The following is a 19038-nucleotide window of genomic DNA, read 5'->3' as shown; positions in this document are numbered from 1 at the left end:
CATGAAACTCTCAACTAGAGAAATAACAATGGAAGTCACAAAAACCCTTCCCAAAGTCCACAGGACATTCCTAGGTGGACAGTATGAGATTAATAGTTGGAATAAAAATGTTCAAAAGTCAAATACGCTTGTGAAATATTGGCTTAAAAATAAACTAGTTTTGTAACAAGTGACTCTGGAGTCTTGAACATGTATTGTGAAATTCCAAGACAGGGATAGAGCCTGCAACATATCCCAAATCTATTGGTCCAGGAACCTTTTGCTCACAAAGTATCTGAGTGGACTAGGGTTCCAAGGAATACACTTTGGAAAACATTGCTCTGCTGATATTTCAATGCACTAAAACATTCAGAGTCCCCCACAGACCAGCGGAAGGGCCATCCCTTCAGACCTTCCCCTTCAATAAAAAGTTTATTACTTCAGTCCTCAGTCTTCCAAATCACCCTTTAAAAAAAAATTGTCCCCTGGATTGGTGGATTCATTTACTTCCACCATCCTCTCCTATGGTTAGATATTTCATTGAGGGAGGACGGGAAAGGCAGAGATGATAAGTAAGGGTGTAATTCCTACATGTCTTAATTTGTCAACAAACAAAAACTGACACTGAATCAACCCCTTAAGCAATTTATTTCTAATCAATCTCTGCAATTATAAAGACAATGAGAAGTAACCTTTTTTCCTGTAAGCTACTTTACTAACATCTAACTAACCCTCTCAACAAGTCCTCAGCAACATACCCAATCCTGACATAAATTAGGTCATCCGCCCTCCATGTCACATCTGTGTGCCCTGTAAAATGATATGGATTTATTAATGGTGAAAATCTCAATGAGAAGAAAAAATAGTTATTGTAGGTATACTATCCATTTCTGGTTTGTTTCATCATTTCTCTCTCCAGCACTGAGAGCTCCAAATTTGATCACCCAGACTGAGTTTAGAAGCAAACTCTAATGCTCCATCCACCACTCCAAAGTTATCTGGTCACCAAGGATACCTAGTTACAGGGCCTAATTATGGGCATGTAACTGACATGAGGCAGCACAGTACAAGGGCAGAAGTACAGGTTTGAGAATCACATAATTCTAATCCCATCTCCGCCACTCGCCTGTTATGTGACCCTGGGCCATTTACTCAACCTTATTGTGCCTCAGTTTCCTCAACAGTAAAATGAGAAAATAATATGTACCTGTTCACAGGTCACTGTGAGGGTTAAAAGAATGTGTGAAAAGCACCTAGGGTTATGAATAAAGTTTCCTTACACATGTGTCAAGAGTGTGTTCCACGGTTGATTCTGGTGCTGCCTCTCCGGGAAGTACTGACTTATAGCTCTCTGCCTCCTCTGGAATAGAGCAAGTAATCAACCAATGTCAATTACCTCCCCTCTTCCTCTCACCCCACTTCTCAATCTCACTCCCCCTCCCACACACAGAAAGGGCTCGACTAGTAGCTACAAGCCAGATTCCAAAAATCAGAAAGTAGACCCTCCTCAGAAGAGGTTAGATATCCTCTGCCCAAGATGCTGCAGCAAAAGGGCATCCGTGGTGGGCATTCCTATTTAGGTTTTTTAACAGGAAAATTGATTCTCAGTCTTTATTTACAATTTTTAAAACCAGCTTGCAATTCCAGATCCAGGCTTCATTCAGCACCAAACTATAACTGAGAGTCAAAATTAGTTTATCCTACTAGCAAGGTCTCTGCATCTGATTTTGGCCAGGTAGACATCATATGCATGTGGGGAGGCAAGGGGAAGCAAGAACGAACTTGTACCGAAAGTCTACTATGTACCAGACACTTCAAATATGTTATCTAATCTTTAGAAATACCATGAAATAGGACTTCCCTGGTGGTGCGGTGGTTAAGAATCCTCCTGCCAATGCAGGGGACACAGGTTCCGTCCCTGGTCTGGGAAGATCCCACATGCCGCGGAGCAACTAAGCCCGTGCTCCACAACTACTGAGCCTTTGCTCTAGAGCCCGCGAGCCACAACTACTGAGCCCATGTGCCACAACTACTGAAGCCCACGCACCTACAGCCCGTGCTCCGCAACAAGAGAAGCCACCACAATGAGAAGCCCATGCACCGCAACAAAGGGTAGCCCCTGCTCACAGCAACTAGAGAAAGCCCGCCCGCAGCAACAAAAGACCCAATGCAGCCAAAAATAAATAAATTAAATAAATAAATAATAAAAGCAATCTCTCTTTAAAAAAAAAAAAAAAAGAATCCGCCTGCCAATTCAGGGGACAAGGGTTCGATCTCTGGTCGGGGAAGATCCCACATGCCTCAGCGCAACTAAGCCCGTGCACCACAGCTACTGAGCCTGCGTGCCACAACTACTGAAGCCCGCGCGCCAAGAGCCTGTGCTCCGCAACAAGAGAAGCCACCGCAACGAGAAACCCACATACCACAACCAAGAGTAGCCCCCACTCGACGCAACTAGAGAAAGCCCATGTGCAGCAACGAAGAGCCAACGCAGCCGAAAATTAATTAATTAATTAATTTTTAAAAAAAGTTTCTCAAGTATGCACTCCAGCAAAATGAGGGCATAAACCAAAAAAGAGGAAGACAAACAAACAGCACTCCTAGCCATGGAAAGAAGTAAAGAGAAGCCCTAGGATGACAGCTCTGTTGTAGATCTAGAGAGCAACAAGAATGGAACAGAGAGCTTCCCTGGTGGCGCAGTGGTTAAGAATCTGCCTGCCAATGCAGGGGACACGGGTTCGAGCCCTGGTCTGGGAAGATCCCACATGCCGTGGAGCGACTAAGCCCGTGAGCCACAACTACTGAGCCTGCGCGTCTGGAGCCTGTGCTCCGCGACAGTGAGAGGCCCATGCACCGCGATCAAGAGTGGCCCCCACTCGCCACAACTGGAGAAAGCCCTCGCACAGAAACGAAGACCCAACACAGCCAAAAATAAATATAAATAAATAAATAAATTTATAAAAAAAAAAAAGAATGGAACAGAAAGATGAGGGAATCTGGACATAAAAGCTTAAGGAAAGGAGACCTGATAGAATCCAGGGGATTGAGAGCCTGGAAAATTTTGAGATCATAATAAAGGCAAATAGTATATAAACATATAAAAAGGCAATTAGAAATAATAGGAAAAAATGTTTAAGAAAGTCAAGATCCAAAGATGAAGAAACTGAAAGGTAACACAAACTTTAACAACTGATGAAGAGTGAAAAGAAAGAATCCCTATGACTTTGGGGCTGGATATATCCTCCTTTGAGTGTCCCAGGAGTCCTGACACCAGACACAATGTGCAAGTCTAAGATCCAATGTTAATACACAAGGCAATAAATTATATTAAATGTTGCCTCCAGTTTTTCAACTTCAAGAATAATTTATGAATAAAAAATTCAATTTGGGGACAAAGCACAAAACCTTTATTGGTTATGGGTTCAGAGCTTTGGAATATTAAGGTGTCACTAACAAAAAGCAAATTGTGGACCTGATAGCCACCCAAACCTCCTTGACTTACAAAATGGGGAGTCAGAAATACTGTAAAGGGGCTTCCCTGGTGGCTCAGTGGTTAAGAATCTGCCTGTCAGTGCAGGGGACATGGGTTCGAGCCCTGGTCTGGGAAGATCCCAAACGCGGCGGAGCAACTAAGCCCGTGCGCCACAACTACTGAGACCGCACGCCTAGAGCCCGTGCTCCACAACAAGAGAAGCCACCGCAATGAGAAGCCTGCACACCGCAACAAAGAGTAGCTCCCCACTCGCAGCAACTAGAGAAAGCCCACAAGCAGTAACAAAGACCCAACGCAGGCAAAAATAAATAAATAAATTTATTTTTAAAAAATTAAAATTAAAAAATAAAATAAAAATAAAAAATTGAAAGGTTCCCTCTGTGAGCCTTGAGAAGGTGAAGGAAACCATTGTGTTTCAACAAAAGTCCTTTTATACAATTGGGTTTGTTACCAACTGCACAAATCACTTCGACAAAAATAATTTTCTACCACACATTTCAGAAAAGGCAAAACACTAAAATTATTACTAAAAATTAGGAGTGGCAGCAAATGTTATAGTTGGAATTATATTTAACAGTGGGGATAATTTTTCTTATAGAATGTTATTCAAATAAAAATTTTCTACAAGAATGGAAAGTTCTACTGAATCCAGATCACTTTCTTCTTTATAATTCTCTATTTTCTGGTCTATGTACACCAAACATGTATTCCATTTATAACCAGAAATTTTTTTAAAATTTTAATGTGATCAGTGTTCAAAGTCAGTGTGCCAGTTGCTAAGAGCCCAACACCTACACACCCCAGCCTGATTTATGAGCAGGAACAATGCAGTCAGTCTTCCGAGGCCATGCGTTTTAACATTCTATCCTCCCCATTGTTAAATGCTACCCTAACACCACAGGGAAGGTGTGAATGCTTAGAAAAGATGTCCTGTAACAGGTACCAGAAAGTGATTACACCATATACCTAGGAACAATCTTGCCTGAGAAAATGACAAAAAGCTTTTTTAAAGCTTCTTAGATGTCCAGGCTTTGTATCCCATAAAGCTCATTGTTCAGCTGGGGAAGTGACATGAGGATAAAGGTGGGAGTGGGGAAAACGGAAAACTGCTCCCTAAGTAGATGACAACAGATTAGAGGGCCAGTCCAGGGTCCACCATTAAATAACCACAAATGGCATTCCCAAAGTCACGTCAATACCCTTCCCTGGCCTCAGTTTTCTAACCTTCCCCCCCCCAGAAAATGACCTTGTCAATTATAAAATACTTTGATTTCTGATTTATAAAGCCCTCAACTCCTGACAAAATCAAGAATAGGATTCTACTGCTAGCCCCATTTCACAGATGTTGGGGCAAAGTCATGGGTAGATTTTATGAAAATTAATTCAGGGTTAGTTGCCACCATTTTCCAAGCTTCTACTTAAATCCACCAAAATACATTGCTTTTTGAGGCTGTGTAACAAAGTGTGGCATATAACATTTATCTTATTCCAACTTTAAACAAAGCTCCAAAAGAAATTCAGAGAACTCTTGGCAGATTGCTTATCTCAAAAAACAAAAGTCACAGTGACTTAATTTCTTAAATTCCCTTAGCTACTTGGCCAAAAAATTTCCAGGGATAGCATCAGATCAAGCCTACAGGCCTACTGCTTACACGTTTTTCCAGTTGTTGTCTTTACTGACTATCCAAAGTGAAATGAAGATGCACCCAGCTTTGGACTGAGGAGTGGCTTTTAGTTGGGGGATGAGGCAAATGGAGCATATCAACTTTCTCTAAACCCAAGGCTAACTTCCATTTTTAACCTAGTTTCACAAACATATTTTAGAGCTACTCCAATCATTCAAAGCCTGTATAAAAGGGAACTCTTTTGTTTTATTTCGTTTATAGATCTTTTCCCCCTAGCTTTCCTCAGATATTAGACAAGCCCAGCTCTTATTTCATATTTTTAACAACCAGCTATACCAATCATACATTATATATATTTGTGTGTGTATATTTATAAACACAATTCAAAAACCATTTGGGACCAAAAATAACCTCCAAAATTATTAGAAATTATTGGGTCTTTTTCTACTTGTATGTACTACTAAGTCCATTTCTATAAAAGTCACAGTAAGATATTCAAAACTGCATTTACCTAAGTAAACCAATACAAGATGCTACTTTGGATCTTTATGTAGTATACAAACTAATGTCATCCTTTGGAACAATATCATCACACTTAGAAAAATGTCATGCTATTACATCACATACTTGAATTCCACCAACCATTTAGAAATCAAAGCACTGGACTTCCCTGGTGGCGCAGTGGTTAAGAATCCTCCTGCCAATGCAGGGAACGTGGGTTCCATCCCTGGTCTGGGAAGATCCCACATGCCACGGAGCAGCTAAGCCCGTGAGCCACAACTACTGAGCCTATGTGCTACAACTACTGAAGCCCGCGCACCTAGAGCCCGTGCTCCGCAACAAAGACAAGCCACTGCAACGGGAAGCCCGCGCACCACAACGAAGAGTAGCCCCAGCTCGCCGCAACTAGAGAAAAGCCTGTGCGCAGCAACGAAGACCCAACGCAGCCAAAAATAAATAAATTAATTAAAAAAAAAAAAAGAAATCAAAGCACTGAGTACGTGTCCACACTATCACTCAAAAACCAGGAGAAGACCAGTTGTGGACTAAAATGACCATCAAGTCTGTTTTAGGACAAGGGCTTCTCAGCAATGCATCAACCCCAGCAAAAAAATAAAGCACTCCTCCTTGCACAAGACATCAACAGCTTTGGGATGGGAAAGGAATAATTGGCCACCAGTATGAGTCAAAGGGTTGGCTATTATAAGCCTCATCCCTCATTGTGTATTTGTTATTAGGGTCCTCTCACAGCCATCAAAGTATCAAATATTAGTGCCAAAGAAAGGCTTGATTACCTTTTTAAAATAGCACATAACATCTTAAAGTCTAAACTAAAGCTACTCAATCAAAGAAATATGGGCTTTAAAATAAATTCCAAGGCAAGTTCTTAGAGGAGGAGTTTCCCTCCATGGCAGTGAAGAGCCAGCCAGGGCAGGCAATCCTGGACCAAGTGGTCCAGCTGGCACGACTTCAATCCAGGCCATTGATAGCCTGACCCCCCCATGACCTCACTAATTACATTTCAAGTTCCAGCTTGGCTTCTCCTCCAGAATATAATTATTTTAGGGTACCACAATTGAAACAACCTTCTTTATGCCTATGAATATATTTTCCTATACAGTCTAATTCCACTCAAATGTAAACTTCATTACATCAAAAAGCTGGAACAAAGGGAAGGGAAGAATGACAAAGCAGGCTCCTGATTCGATGGTATTTTAGGTTACCAAGGGCGACATAATAAAACTCCGACCCAATTTCCACACAATTGATTTGTCTAGCCTACAACTACTTCACCAGGCAGTTAACTAATTACATCACAGGTGCTGTGTGGTCATCACGTCACCAGTAAGGCCTACCAGGCAGTGTTCACTTTTCCAGACTGCTTTTCCCAAGAATGGAGAGACTGGAGACCACCTACACTACCAACAGTCCCTCTCCTCCCCAAGCCTCAGATCTGCTCTAGCATTATCTTGGTGTCATATCCCAGTGGACCAGGCTCTGAGTTATCTGACTTAGAGTGGGCAGGGAAGGGAGTAAGAGTTCGGGTCCAGGAGTCTGTATCAGTACTCCAGCTTCAGGGCATGGTCACCTATGTGTTTCAGGAGAATTCTCCCAAAAGTTTTTTTTTTTCTTGTACCTCTAAGAGTTTCCATGTCCCGAATCTCTTGTGACTTCCAGGGCCCTGGAAGAACTTCACCAGACTCAGTTTCTGATCCCTTACAATTCCGGCACCCAGAGACTCACTCCCTACTTCCAGCCTCCCAGATCTCTGGGAAACAACCGTGGAAGGTGACACATCACCTCTCTGTCTCTCTCTCTCCCTTCTCTTTCTCTCTCTCTCTCTCACACACACACACACGCACACACTCAAGAACAAGCGTGCACGCCCTGGGTATCGTGACTCTGTGTCCCCCCTAGCTCCAGGCTGACTTACTTGAGGAAGTACCTCTGGCCAGTGGCCGTGAAGGTCATCTCCCAGCCCGGGGGCAGCGGCAGCTCGTCGGTCACGTCGTAGGACTGCTGTCGGAGGTGCGCGTGCTGCTGCGCCGGGCTGCCCGCAGCGCCCGCGCCGGTGCCCAGCTGCAGAGACGCGGGCGACGAGTGCGAGCGGACGTGCTGGGCGCCGCCGGCCAGTCGGGGCCCCGGGTGACCACCGGACGAATCGGTGCTCGACTGGCGCGAGTGCGAGCCGGAGTCAGGCTCCTTGAAGAACGACTCGGGCAGGATCTTCTTCCGCCACGAGCTGGGCTTGGGGTTCATCACCGAGTTGAAGAGGGCTTCGAGGTCCGTGTCTAGGTCTTGAGTGACGTGGATCACTTGCTGCCCGGGTGGCGGGAGCGGAGGGGGCGCCGAGGCCGGATTCATCTTCTGCAAGGAGAAAGGAGGTCAGATTAGCCTTTTATTGAGGGTCGGAGAGGGGGATACGGGTGGGGGGCGGTGGAGAATAGAGAGAAAAAGCAAAAGAGACAGATAGGTGTCTGCCTCGGGATCCCAGACACCCAGCAGTTAAGACCAGCCGGATGGGGGGAGGGGTCCCTCCTGGCCTCGAGAATTATGCAACTTTCTTGAAGCCAAGAAGTTACCAGGAAAGGGGGGATGGGGTGGCTGCTGGGAGTTAACTGCACTGGAGACTCTGCTGAACTGCTGGTGGCAAAGGACAGGTCGAAACTTTCCAGGGCAGTCAGCCCCCCAGAGTCTCAACCCGAGCCAACTCCAAGACATCTCAACTCCGGAAGCCCGAGGAGCCGGGCGCCCTGGAGTGGTGCCGGGTGAGCGGGCGCGCGCCAGCGGGCACTACCTGGGCGCGCAGCGAAGCCGAGTCTGGGCGTGCGGCGGCCGCCGTCCCGCCCGAACTCGCCGTCGGGCCTGGGTCGCTAGGGTGCGTCCCGAGCTTGCAGGGCTGGAGCCGGGACCCGGCTGGCAAATCCTGACCCGACTCGGTGCCTGGCAGCCGAGGGGCTTCTGCTCTCACATCCCCCGAACTGGCCTCAGGCGCTCGCGCTCCGCGAGGAGGCAGAGGAGAAGCAGACAGCGCGGCCGCCGCGGCTCCCGGACTGTCCCATAAACAAAGTTTGGAGCAAACTCCCACTCCCAGGAAAGAGGCGGGGCCGAAAGTTGAGCTGTTGAATTATGCATGACCTCCAAGTCCCCAGCCTGCCTGCCCCCGCTCGTCCCTCCCCTTCCTCCTCCTCCTCCTCCTCCCACCCCCGGCTCCAGAAAACCCTGGGCGTGCTGGGTACTTTGCAGGGTAAGAGGAGACGGGTGCCCTCCACCCACTCCTCCTGGTCGCGCGGACCTCTCCCGCGGAGCCCTGGATCTGCATTCCTTTGAGTTTACCACGGACTTGGGGCGGGATCAAAGGGAAAGTGGCCCGAGCCTGTTTAATCAAGGACTTGTGGACCGAAACCAAGGCTGGGGGCGGCGGAGGGCACGCGGGTGAGGGGCCCAGACCGAGTAAGGGACGGTCCTGGGCGCCGCGCCATCCCTTAGTGCCGGGTGCCGAGGCCGCGAGCGCCGGAGCGCTGCACAGATCCGTGATTCTGCCCGAGGGCGGGCCCGGGTGCGCCCCGGCGCGGGGAGACACCAGCGAGGCCAGCCTTTCCACGGGAGGCTACTTAGCGCTTGTGACCATATTTGGTCTGGCGAGGAGGCATCTCGGCTGTTTGGCTTTCAATTGTCTGCTCGTGCGCAGACGGTGCCCAGAAAGTGCCTCTGTCGCTAGGGATGCGGCTTCGCCAACTGGTTCATTGTAAACAACCTTCAAACCATTTATCAATCCTTGTTTTCCTCTCCAGGGTGACTCAGGTCACTAGGGGTTGAGAAGAAACCTGGTCAAAGCTTGGGCGCTGGAAAGGGACAGCGATCGTGCCCCGCTCTCCCGCGACATCCGCGCGGGTAGTGGGAGGATTGGAATGTCCCTGACGCCCTCCAGAGAGCCTGGAGCCGGGATGGAACCGGAACAGGTGGCTGGGAGCAGAGAGGGTGCGCCAGTGACCCGGAAAAAACCACCCACCCTCCCACCGACTGGATCTAGGCGAGGGGTGGAGACCCCCTGCTAGATCTAGACTGGCAAGACAGCTGCGGGAAGTAGGAGGCGGCCTGGTCCTCCGGAGCAGCTCAATTCCTTCTTTCCCTTGTCCCTTCTCCACTGGGGGGAAGGGGAGAGTGGCTGCGAGGTAAGTCAGGCTTCAGAAAGTCCCTACCCGACCCCATTTGATTCAAACATAAGTTTATGGAATAAGTCATATGAGGCGATATATGTAAAGCACTTTGAAGACATACCTGCCTACATACCTCTTTGTTAAAAAAAATAGAATTGTATCAAGTGCAAGTATTGTGCCTTCACAGTTTTATAAGGGTGGAACAAAGTCAAAATTAAAATCTGGAGTTGCTTTGAAGGAGGAAAGTTTATGGGAAAGACAAAGCCACCCCACAGTTTTGCTTTGGAAAAGGTAAGAGTATTTGGGGCACATTCCCTGAATGGCTTCTCCCTGTCAGTGCCCAAAATAGAGCAGAGGCCACCTAAGTGAGCCCGCCCCCCATTATCTGTGTTTGAGGGTGTGCTCTGATTCCAAACTCCCCACAGACGGGAAAATCAAGACTGCCTGAGAGAGAAAGACAGTCATGTGGATCACTGTCAAAGGTGAGCATGGCTCCTTCAGGAGACTCTGGAACTGTCTCCCATCAGCGAGTCCTCTGCCCATAGGACCAGCAGAGGGAAGGGGAAGCTGCTACAGGTCACTCCATGGGAAATAGCATCTTTACAAGCTATCGTCAGAAGCCACCACAGTTGCAACAATGGGGAAATTAGCTCTGGAACTAGAGGAAGTGACTGGGACCGAAAGGTTACTAATTCAGAAGCCACTTGACGATGAACAGATGGAACCTTGAGGCCAGCCCAACTCCAGGAAGGTCCTCACCCAGGAAGGAAGGTCTTGCTTTGTAAAGAGTTCCTGGCTGCTGCACAGAGGAAGATGCTGAGGGAGCCATGAGATTAATCAGTTAGGGAGAATCAGGATTGAGGTTGGGTGGGCAAGGATGCCGTCATTCCTTGCCAAACTTCAAGACATAGATAGTGGAGGACAAAGGAGATGCCTGAAATGGAAATTGCTCTGATCACGTGATAGCTCAAAGGGAAAACTCCCAGTTCCCAAACAGTCTATAAGATATGATAGTGGATGGCCAAAGAGATTTGCTTCAGTGCTTCAAACAATAGTTTCAGATTAAATAACATTTACAGGTGCCTTGTGTCTATCAGGTACTGCCCATAAGAGGCAGTATGGTGTAACAGGTAAGTGTATAATGAATCTCTGGAGGAAAATACCTGAGGCAAGATACTGAAACTCTCTATTCCTGAGTTTTCTCCTTTGTAAATTAGAAACAATAACAGTACCCACCTCACAGGATTTTAGATTAAAACAAATTACAGTCAGCCCTTTGTATCCTTGAGTTCCACATCCACTGTGGATTTAAAAAAAAAAAAAAAAAATTCCAGAGAGTTCCAAAAAGCAAAACTTGAATTTGTGGCACACTGACAACTATTTACATAGCATTTAATTGTATTAGTTATTATAAGAAATGTAGAGCTGATTTAAAGTATATGGGAGGATGTGTGTAGGTTATATTTAAATACTATGCCATTTTATATAAGGGACTTGAACATCCTCAGATTTTGGTTGGGGGGGGGCGGGGTGTCCTAGAACCAACCCCCTGCTGACACTGAGGAATGACTATATACAAATTTTATCTGTTCCCACTGATTTAGAACACAAGCTTTGAAATGCCTAGCTCTACTCTCTACACTGGGCAAGTAATTTAACCTCCCTTAAATCACAGATTATTCATTTACAAATTGGAGATAACAGTGTGGTAGGCTGTGACACTGCTGGCCTTCAATGGACCACCCTTCTTTTGGTCACACCCTTATGGAGTCCCTCCCACTTAAATCTGGACTGGACCAGTGACTTGCCTTCGCCTGGAAAATGCAGCCCTGCATCTGTGCTTGTTCCCTCTTTTAACCCCAAGGGAGGTGTGGAAGTTTCTGCTTCTGTACTTTTGGGAGATCTGAGCCACTAGGGAAGAAGTGCAACTACTTTGCTGGGGAAACCATGTGCAGAGGAAGAGGCCCTGAGATAGGTGGAGACAGGAAGAACTCCAGCCTTCCAGCACCGGAGCTGAGCCCAGCCCACAGCCGGCCCAACAGCTGACTGCAAGGGCATCAGTAACCAGCATCAAGACCAATAGAACCAGAGCCCAGCCCAGCCCAGCCCAGATTGTAGAACAAATAAAATGAATATTGTCTTAAGCTACTAAATTTTGAAATTTTTTTTTTAAATGCAGAATGGGCATTCTAAAGATGAAATAAGAAATTACAAATAAAGTTCTTAACACAAATTCTGTTACATGCTAAAGTATTTAATAAATAATGGCTGTGATTTGGGCTGAGACCCATAAAATAGATAATAGACAAATATTTTACAGGTAAGGAGACTGGCCCAGTGAGTTTTAAAGTACAGGAATATCTCACTTTGTAGCACTTCACAGATACTGCGTTTTTTTTTTACAAATTGAAGGTTTGTGGCAACCCTGCATCATGCAACACTACCAGCTCCATTTTCCCAACAGCATTTGCTCAGATCGTGTCTCCATCATAGTTTGGTAATTCTCACAATATTTCAAACTTTTTTCTTATTGTATTTGCTAATGGTGATCTGTGATTAGGGATCTTTGATGTTACTATTGCAAAAAGTTTACAACTCACTGAAGGCTCAGGTGATGGTTAGCATTTTTTAGCAATAAAGTATTTTTTAATTAAGGTATATACATTGTCTTTTTTTTAAACATAATGCGATTGCACATTTAACAAACTACAGTACAGTGTAAACGTAACTTTTATATGCACGGGGAAACCAAAAAAATTCGAGCGACTCACTTTATTGCAATATTCGCTTTATTGCAGTGGTCTGGAACTAAACTGGCAATATCTCCGAGGTATGCCTGTATTTTGTCCAAATACGTGAAATGAATTCTTGGGGGGAAAAAAAAGCTGGGACTTAGCCCAGGGTTTGTAATCCTAGATCGGAGTGCTTTTTTCTACTCTCCCCTCCTTTGAGCCAGGAGTTGCTCCCTGGTTTTGTCATTTTTAATCAGTGAGATACTTACTGCCTACCTATCTCATAGAGAAGAAACTCCACAATTTTTATAAGATAATCAATTGAGACTACACTCCTGCCGATATGTAAATCTTTGTACTTGCAAAGACTTTGCACCGGAAGCTGATCTCCAGCCTCCAAAGCCTCCCCTCAACACTCTTCCTACTGAAAGCTTCCCTGAGTCATCCATCTCTCCTCCCTCTCTGTCCATATCCAATCAACGGCAAGGACTGTCAATTCTTCCTTCTGATGTCCCTCAAGCCCATCCTTCCTTTCCCACTCCCACAACAGGACCTTATCTTCAAAGCCTTGCAGTGGCCTCCTAATTGGCTTCTCTCCCTCCAGTCCCTCATTTCTGGCCTCCCATTTTCATGTCATTCCCTGGCTCACAAGATTTGAACAACTACCCACAAGAATAAAAGTCAGAGCTATCAATCCAGCACCCAAGGACTCCCAACAAACTGCCATCTTCACAGCTTTCTGACCTTAATTTTTACAAAGATGTGTCCCTCATCCACTTCAGCTAGGCTCTGACCCAAGCACATTTGGCCTAGTCCTTCACTACACCTATCTCTTTGTTTGAACCCTGCTCAAAACTGCCCTCCATACTCCATTGTCAAACCTTCAGCCATCCCTCCTTTCCCTTAAATTCAGGTTGTTCTTGTCTTTTTCACTCCCTTGACACATAATCACACGTAACACTGCTTTATATTATATTTTAACTTTTACCTCACTATCTCTTGCCTCGACAACTGGATTGTAAATACCTGCAGGGCTAGACACATCTTGCATTTCCTTAAGGAATTGCTTCTCTGAAGGCCATAATTCCTTGTTGAGGGAACGATGATCCTCACGTGATTTTGCCTGTTCCTCTTAAAGCACCCACTGGTGTACTCTTAACAGTTTGTAAGGTACCCTCTCACCATTCACTGTAATTTTGGCACTGCCTATGGACTCAGCTCCTGAAAAGGATTGCAAGCTCTTTGAGGACAAGTCTAAGAGGACTTCATTTTCTTTTTTCTCTTCCCCATGCCTAACAAGGTGTTCTCCACACAGGAGTGTCCAGTACACTAGCCTAGCCCAGTGGCTGTTGCCTGCCATTTTGCCTGAGGAAAGCCACAGGCTGCTTTTCTCAGCTCTGAGTCACTGACTTGGTCTGAGTGAATGATTCCAGCTCAGGTGAATGGTCAGAAACTTGGTGGGGTGAGTGAGTTGTTAAAGGACTCTAGCCCAGGAGCCCTTGGGGCAGAACCTGCCTGGACTTGCTGAACCAGTATGGAGAAAATTCCCAGAGCAGAATCACCATTAGCAACTGAAGAGGAGCAAAACAGACAAGGACTTTGAATAGATAAGGGTTTGAATAATAAAGAGTCCAGAGAACTGTTGAAGAAGATTATTTCAACAGGAGGCTAAGAGTTGACCAGTTCCTTGACATGGTACTTGTGTATTCATAATTTACCGCATCTCAAGTGTCTACCACAGTGTCCAGCATATGGCAAGTTTACAAATACTTACAATGATTGGTGCTGCCACCCAGTTTTGCATTTACTCTCCCCAGATGCGGGTCTCACTGTCAGGCTTCACTTTGGTGTTCCTAAAAAATGCATCACTGGTATGATCATAAGGAAGATAATTTTGATCAAGGTGATGATGACGGTGATGATGGATAGGACTGTGGTCTGCCTAATGTTATCTATTACTTCAGCAATGCAGTTGCACAAGAGGAAGGAGGAATTTCTGAGATTTAGTCTTTACTTGGGTAACTGTGCATGAGTTGTTTATCCTTTAGTATTTTTACTATACATATGTATTTTTTTTTTTTGGACTGGAGAAAATAATTTTAAATGGAAAAATTAATTAATTAATTAATATATTTTTAGAAAAGAAAAATACACTTTTGGAAATGCTTAACACGGGAATTCCCTGGAGGTCCAGTGGTTAGGGCTGCACGCTTTCACTGCCAACACGTGGGTTCAGTCTCTGGTTGGGGAACTAAGATCCTGCAAGCCGCATAGCACGCCCTCCCCACAAAAAAAAAGGGAAAGAAAAAGAAAATGCTTAACAACATAAAGCGTGTTTTGGAGGTTAACTAGCAGCTGTATTGGAAAGTTGCCAGTTGCAGCATAATCTATAGTAGGGGAAAATTAGAAGTTTCTTAAACACTTAACATGAGATTGGTTAAGTATATGTGACGGCTCAATATATCCAGTGAATTTTGGGTAGCTATCTGAAGTAGTACTTATGAAGACAATATATCAATGTGAAAATGTTTTTTTTAATAATTTTTGATGAAAAAACATCCAGAAGCAAGTATTAATGAATACCATAATTACAACTTTGTTCAAAAACATGGAGGCGGGTGGGAAATGAGTAAAAAATAAGATGCTAAAGTAATACCAAAAAATAAAATGTCTATGTAAAAATAAAATACATAGATAAATGTCTCTCTTTATGTACTTAGATCTGTGTAGACCTATAAATGTGTCACATGATAGAGAAATTGAATCATCACCCTCAGAAGCCCAAACCATATTATTAATATTATTTTGGGTGTGATGAAAGAACTAATTAGCAGTGTTTGGGGGGAAATTTCAAGGTGCTCGGTATTATTCATATATTCAAGAAATATATGTATGTGTGTTATATATATATGTGTTTTTTATATATGTATATAAATTTGGAAAAAAAATTTTTTTAAAGAAAAAAAATTGGGGTGCCCACTATGTGCAAGACCAGAAGTGGTCTTTCAAGCCGAGCTTGGAAGAGTTTACCACCTGATAGGACATTCATTGGTTGACGATGTCATTCAACTCCTCCCTCTACCCAAATAAGTCCCAGATCTGGTTACACCAGCTGTTCAAGCCACCTCTCTTCCCCTGTCTTATTTGTCATGTTGACAAGAGCCAAGCATATACAAGCTCTGCTGTTACCTCTCTGTCTCAGAACTGTCCAGACTCAAGTGAGGTCACTTTTCGTGCCTGGTAAAGAAAAGTCAACTGTGGTTTGGAGCCAAGGAGACGAAGAGAGGACCAGCCAAACCAAGACAGGGTGGAGGGAGGGCCCAGGAGGAAAATGCTGCTCCACAAGAGAGCTAACACTACAGGCATAAGTTCAACTCACACATGCTTAAAAACAACAAAAGTTTCCTTTAAAAATATATATTTGAGGGCTTCCCTGGTGGCGCAGTGGTTAAGAATCCGCCTGCTAATGCAGGGGTCGTGGGTTCGAGCCCTGGTCTGGGAAGATCCCACATGCCGCGGAGCAACTAAGCCTGTGCGCCACAACTACTGAGCCCGCACGCCTAGAGCCCGTGCTCCACAACAAGAGAAGCCACCGCAATGAGAAGCCCGCACACCACAACGAAGAGTAGCCCCCCTCGTTGCAAGCCCATGCGCAGCAACAAAGACCCAACTCAGCAAAAAAATAAATAAATAAATAAATAAATAAAAAGATTGGCTTATAAAAATAAATAAATAAATAAAATTAAAATAAAAATATATATTTGCATATAATCTTGGATCAGAGGGTGAATTTATTCTCATGTAGTGTCTGCCATACAGTAACTCCTAATTTGACCATATGACTGTAGACATTTCCCCCTAGTCAAAATAATTAAAAGTTATTAGTATTTCAATTGTCACAATAAGAGTGAATAATATTTATATAATATTTTACAGACTACAAAACAATTTCACATGTACAGTCACACATGAATCTCACAGTAACTGTAAGAATTGGCAGGCAAGCCTTACTGGAACTCCTATTTTACAGATAAGAAAACAAAGGTTCAGATAAATTTCTGTCTTGCCGAAGGTCATTGAGTTGTAACAAAAGAGCCAGAACTCAGCTCTTTCCAGTTGGAACCATGGAGGGTGCGGAAGAGAAGAAAAAGAAGGTTCCTGCTGTGCCAGATACCCTTAAGAAAAAGCGAAAGAATTTCGCAGAGCTTAAGATCAAGCGCCTGAGAAAGAAATTTGCCCAAAAGATGCTTCGAAAGGCAAGGAGGAAGCTTATCTATGAAAAAGCTAAGCACTATCACAGGGAATACAGGCAGATGTACAGAACTGAAATTCGAATGGCTGGGATCAGAGGTATCAATGGTGTGAGCCCAAAGGTTCGAAAGGTGTTGCAGCTTCTCCGTCTCGTCAGATTTTCAATGGCACCTTTGTGAAGCTCAACAAGGCTTCAATTAACATGCTGAGAATTGTGGAACCGTACATTGCCTGGAGGTACCCAGACCTGAAGTCAGTAAATGAATTGATCTACAAACGTGGTTACGGCAAAATCAACAAGCAGCGAAATTGCCCTGACAGATAACGTGTTGATTGCTCCATCTCTTGGCAAATACGGTATTATCTGCATGGAGGATCTGATTCATGAGATCTATACTGTTGGAAAACGTTTGCGTTCAAAGAAGCAAACAACTTCCTGTGGCCCTTCAAATTGTCTTCTCCACGAGGTGGAATGAAGAAAAAGACCACCCATTTTGTTGAAGGTGGAGATGCTGGCAACAGGGAAGACCAGATCAACAGGCTTATTAGAAGGATGAACTAAGGTATCTACCATGATTATTTCTGTAATCTGGTCAGTTAATAAACAGTGACTGCTTTCAAATTGAAAAAAAAGAGCCAGAACTCAAACTGTCTAGTGCCTCCAGGCTTTCAAATTATATTTATCTTATAACTTCTTAACTGAACCAGAGTCTTAATTGCTTCTTCCTTTGTGAGCATTACAGAATTCTATCTGTTCCTCAAAAAAAAAAAAAAGAGAGAGAGAGAGAGGATATTTTTAAAGTTATTTTTCCTCCACTGACTTACAGTATCATTTCACAAATGCCTTGTCATCTAATGGCCATTCAATGCACAGAAAATTGAAGTTTAGTTGTCTCTTCCCTCTCATTAAATAAATGAAAAGTCAAATGTGTTGGAGGGAACTTAAAATGCAATCAAGTCCTGACTAATGGAGTGCTTGTGTGTATTAAAGGACCCCTTCTGTGTTGTGAATCATCACTACTAATTAATATGGAACAGGAAGTCCCTGCTTTTTTTTTTTTGAAAGGATTGTAGTCCTAAAGTCGCTTTGTAAATTGGTCATTTGGAACTCAGAATGCATTTTGTTACAGAAAAAATATATCACAAATGATGACTAGGCACTATAGCCTAGCCATTTAACTAGGGGCTCTAACAGCCCCAAATCCTTGGGAGCTCCCAAACCTCAGTCTGTCCTGATCCTTAGATTGAGTCTTTCTAGACCCTTCGAGGGCTGGTGTGGGAAAGAGCTCAGAAAACAGGCAGATTTCTTCCTGCAGCAAGAAGAGGCTCCTACAGGATCAAAGTGTTTCCTGTGAGTCCAGGATTACCTTGTTGGGCAAATTCATATTTTCTATATCATACACTTGCCAGGAGTGGGAGGAAAAGTTAAGACTCCTCTTGGCTGCAGGTAAAAAGTTATGTTCACTAAAGCAAAAGTGAGCAATTACAAGGATACTGCATAGAACCTGAAAAAGTCCACATCCCTCTCTCTCTCTCTCTCTCTTTCTCTCTCTCTCTGTCTCCCCTACCCCACTTCTCTCTGCATATCTACTTCATTCTTCTTTCTGCACCCAGCTTTTTCTGCTCTTCAATCCACATGGCACATGGTTGTCTACACCTCACAGTTTCACATATTATACAGTTTCTCTTGAAAGAGAAATGGACTTTTGCCTCAAGTCCAAATTCCCAGGGAAAGGTGTCTGATTGGTTTAGCTTGAATCAGGTGTCCATTTGGACTGATCACCTTTAATGGTGGGGAGGAGGGAGAGCAAGGTCAAGAAAAAGTACAATGAGCATGATTCTAAAGGGAAGGCAGGGAGCTCTCAGAAAGAAGGCCCAGGCAGAGAAACTCAGAGATGGAATAGCTGCCTGTGTTCATATGCTTGGCATTTCTTAGCAGGAACAGAAATCTTTTAGCTCTTTACCTTTTAGAAACAAATCACCAACAAAATACTTAGAGGTATCACATGATGCCCTTACAGCCCAACAATTTTAGGACGACATGGGCACCAACCTAGTGGCTGCAGATTGCAGTTCTACTGAGTCATCATCTCCCATTTTGGAGGCAAAGATTTCAGGCAAGAGACATTTTATTGTTCATTCTGTGAATTTCCTCCCACCTGCCATTGTTTTTGTGTTTCACAGGAGAGAAAATAATCTGAAAATATTTGAAAAGGGACTTAGAACACCTTGATGAAATGCCAAAAAGAAAAAAAAGAAAAAAAAAAACTGAAGGAGAAGATCCCTGAGAAGTAGCC

The 19038-nt window shown here is 44.2% G+C and overlaps 1 protein-coding gene, 1 long non-coding RNA gene and 1 pseudogene across 4 annotated transcripts in view; 2 read left to right on the top strand and 1 right to left on the bottom strand.

The window, feature by feature from the left end:
- Positions 1 to 8678, bottom strand: part of WWTR1 (WW domain containing transcription regulator 1) — a 129353-nt gene extending 120675 nt beyond the window's left edge. Inside the window, exons 1-2 of the mRNA XM_061194576.1 lie at positions 8396 to 8678; positions 7532 to 7965 (exon numbers count right to left, since the gene is read on the bottom strand). Coding sequence (XP_061050559.1) covers positions 7532 to 7962 — 431 coding nt within the window. The 5' untranslated portion in view covers positions 7963 to 7965; positions 8396 to 8678. The remainder of the gene's footprint in view (positions 1 to 7531; positions 7966 to 8395) is intronic.
- LOC133094076 (uncharacterized) lies at positions 7570 to 11899 on the top strand. Of its 3 annotated transcripts, none has more exons than XR_009701356.1 (3): positions 7570 to 7982; positions 9393 to 9773; positions 11623 to 11899. It is a non-coding gene; the product is annotated as an uncharacterized LOC133094076 (long non-coding RNA). The 3 variants fall into 3 exon arrangements; XR_009701357.1 differs by having other exon boundaries at positions 11434 to 11899; XR_009701358.1 differs by lacking the exon at positions 7570 to 7982 and adding an exon at positions 8859 to 9033.
- A 4714-nt stretch (positions 11900 to 16613) lies between these two features.
- Positions 16614 to 17328, top strand: LOC133093630 (large ribosomal subunit protein uL30-like; annotated as a pseudogene).
- The last annotated feature ends 1710 nt before the right edge of the window (positions 17329 to 19038 follow it).

The sequence above is a fragment of the Eubalaena glacialis genome, chromosome 6 (genome assembly GCF_028564815.1).
Source record: "Eubalaena glacialis isolate mEubGla1 chromosome 6, mEubGla1.1.hap2.+ XY, whole genome shotgun sequence".
Lineage (NCBI taxonomy): Eukaryota > Metazoa > Chordata > Mammalia > Artiodactyla > Balaenidae > Eubalaena > Eubalaena glacialis.
The sequence above is the reverse complement of the archived record's forward strand: the minus strand, read 5'-3'. Positions and strand labels throughout refer to the sequence as shown.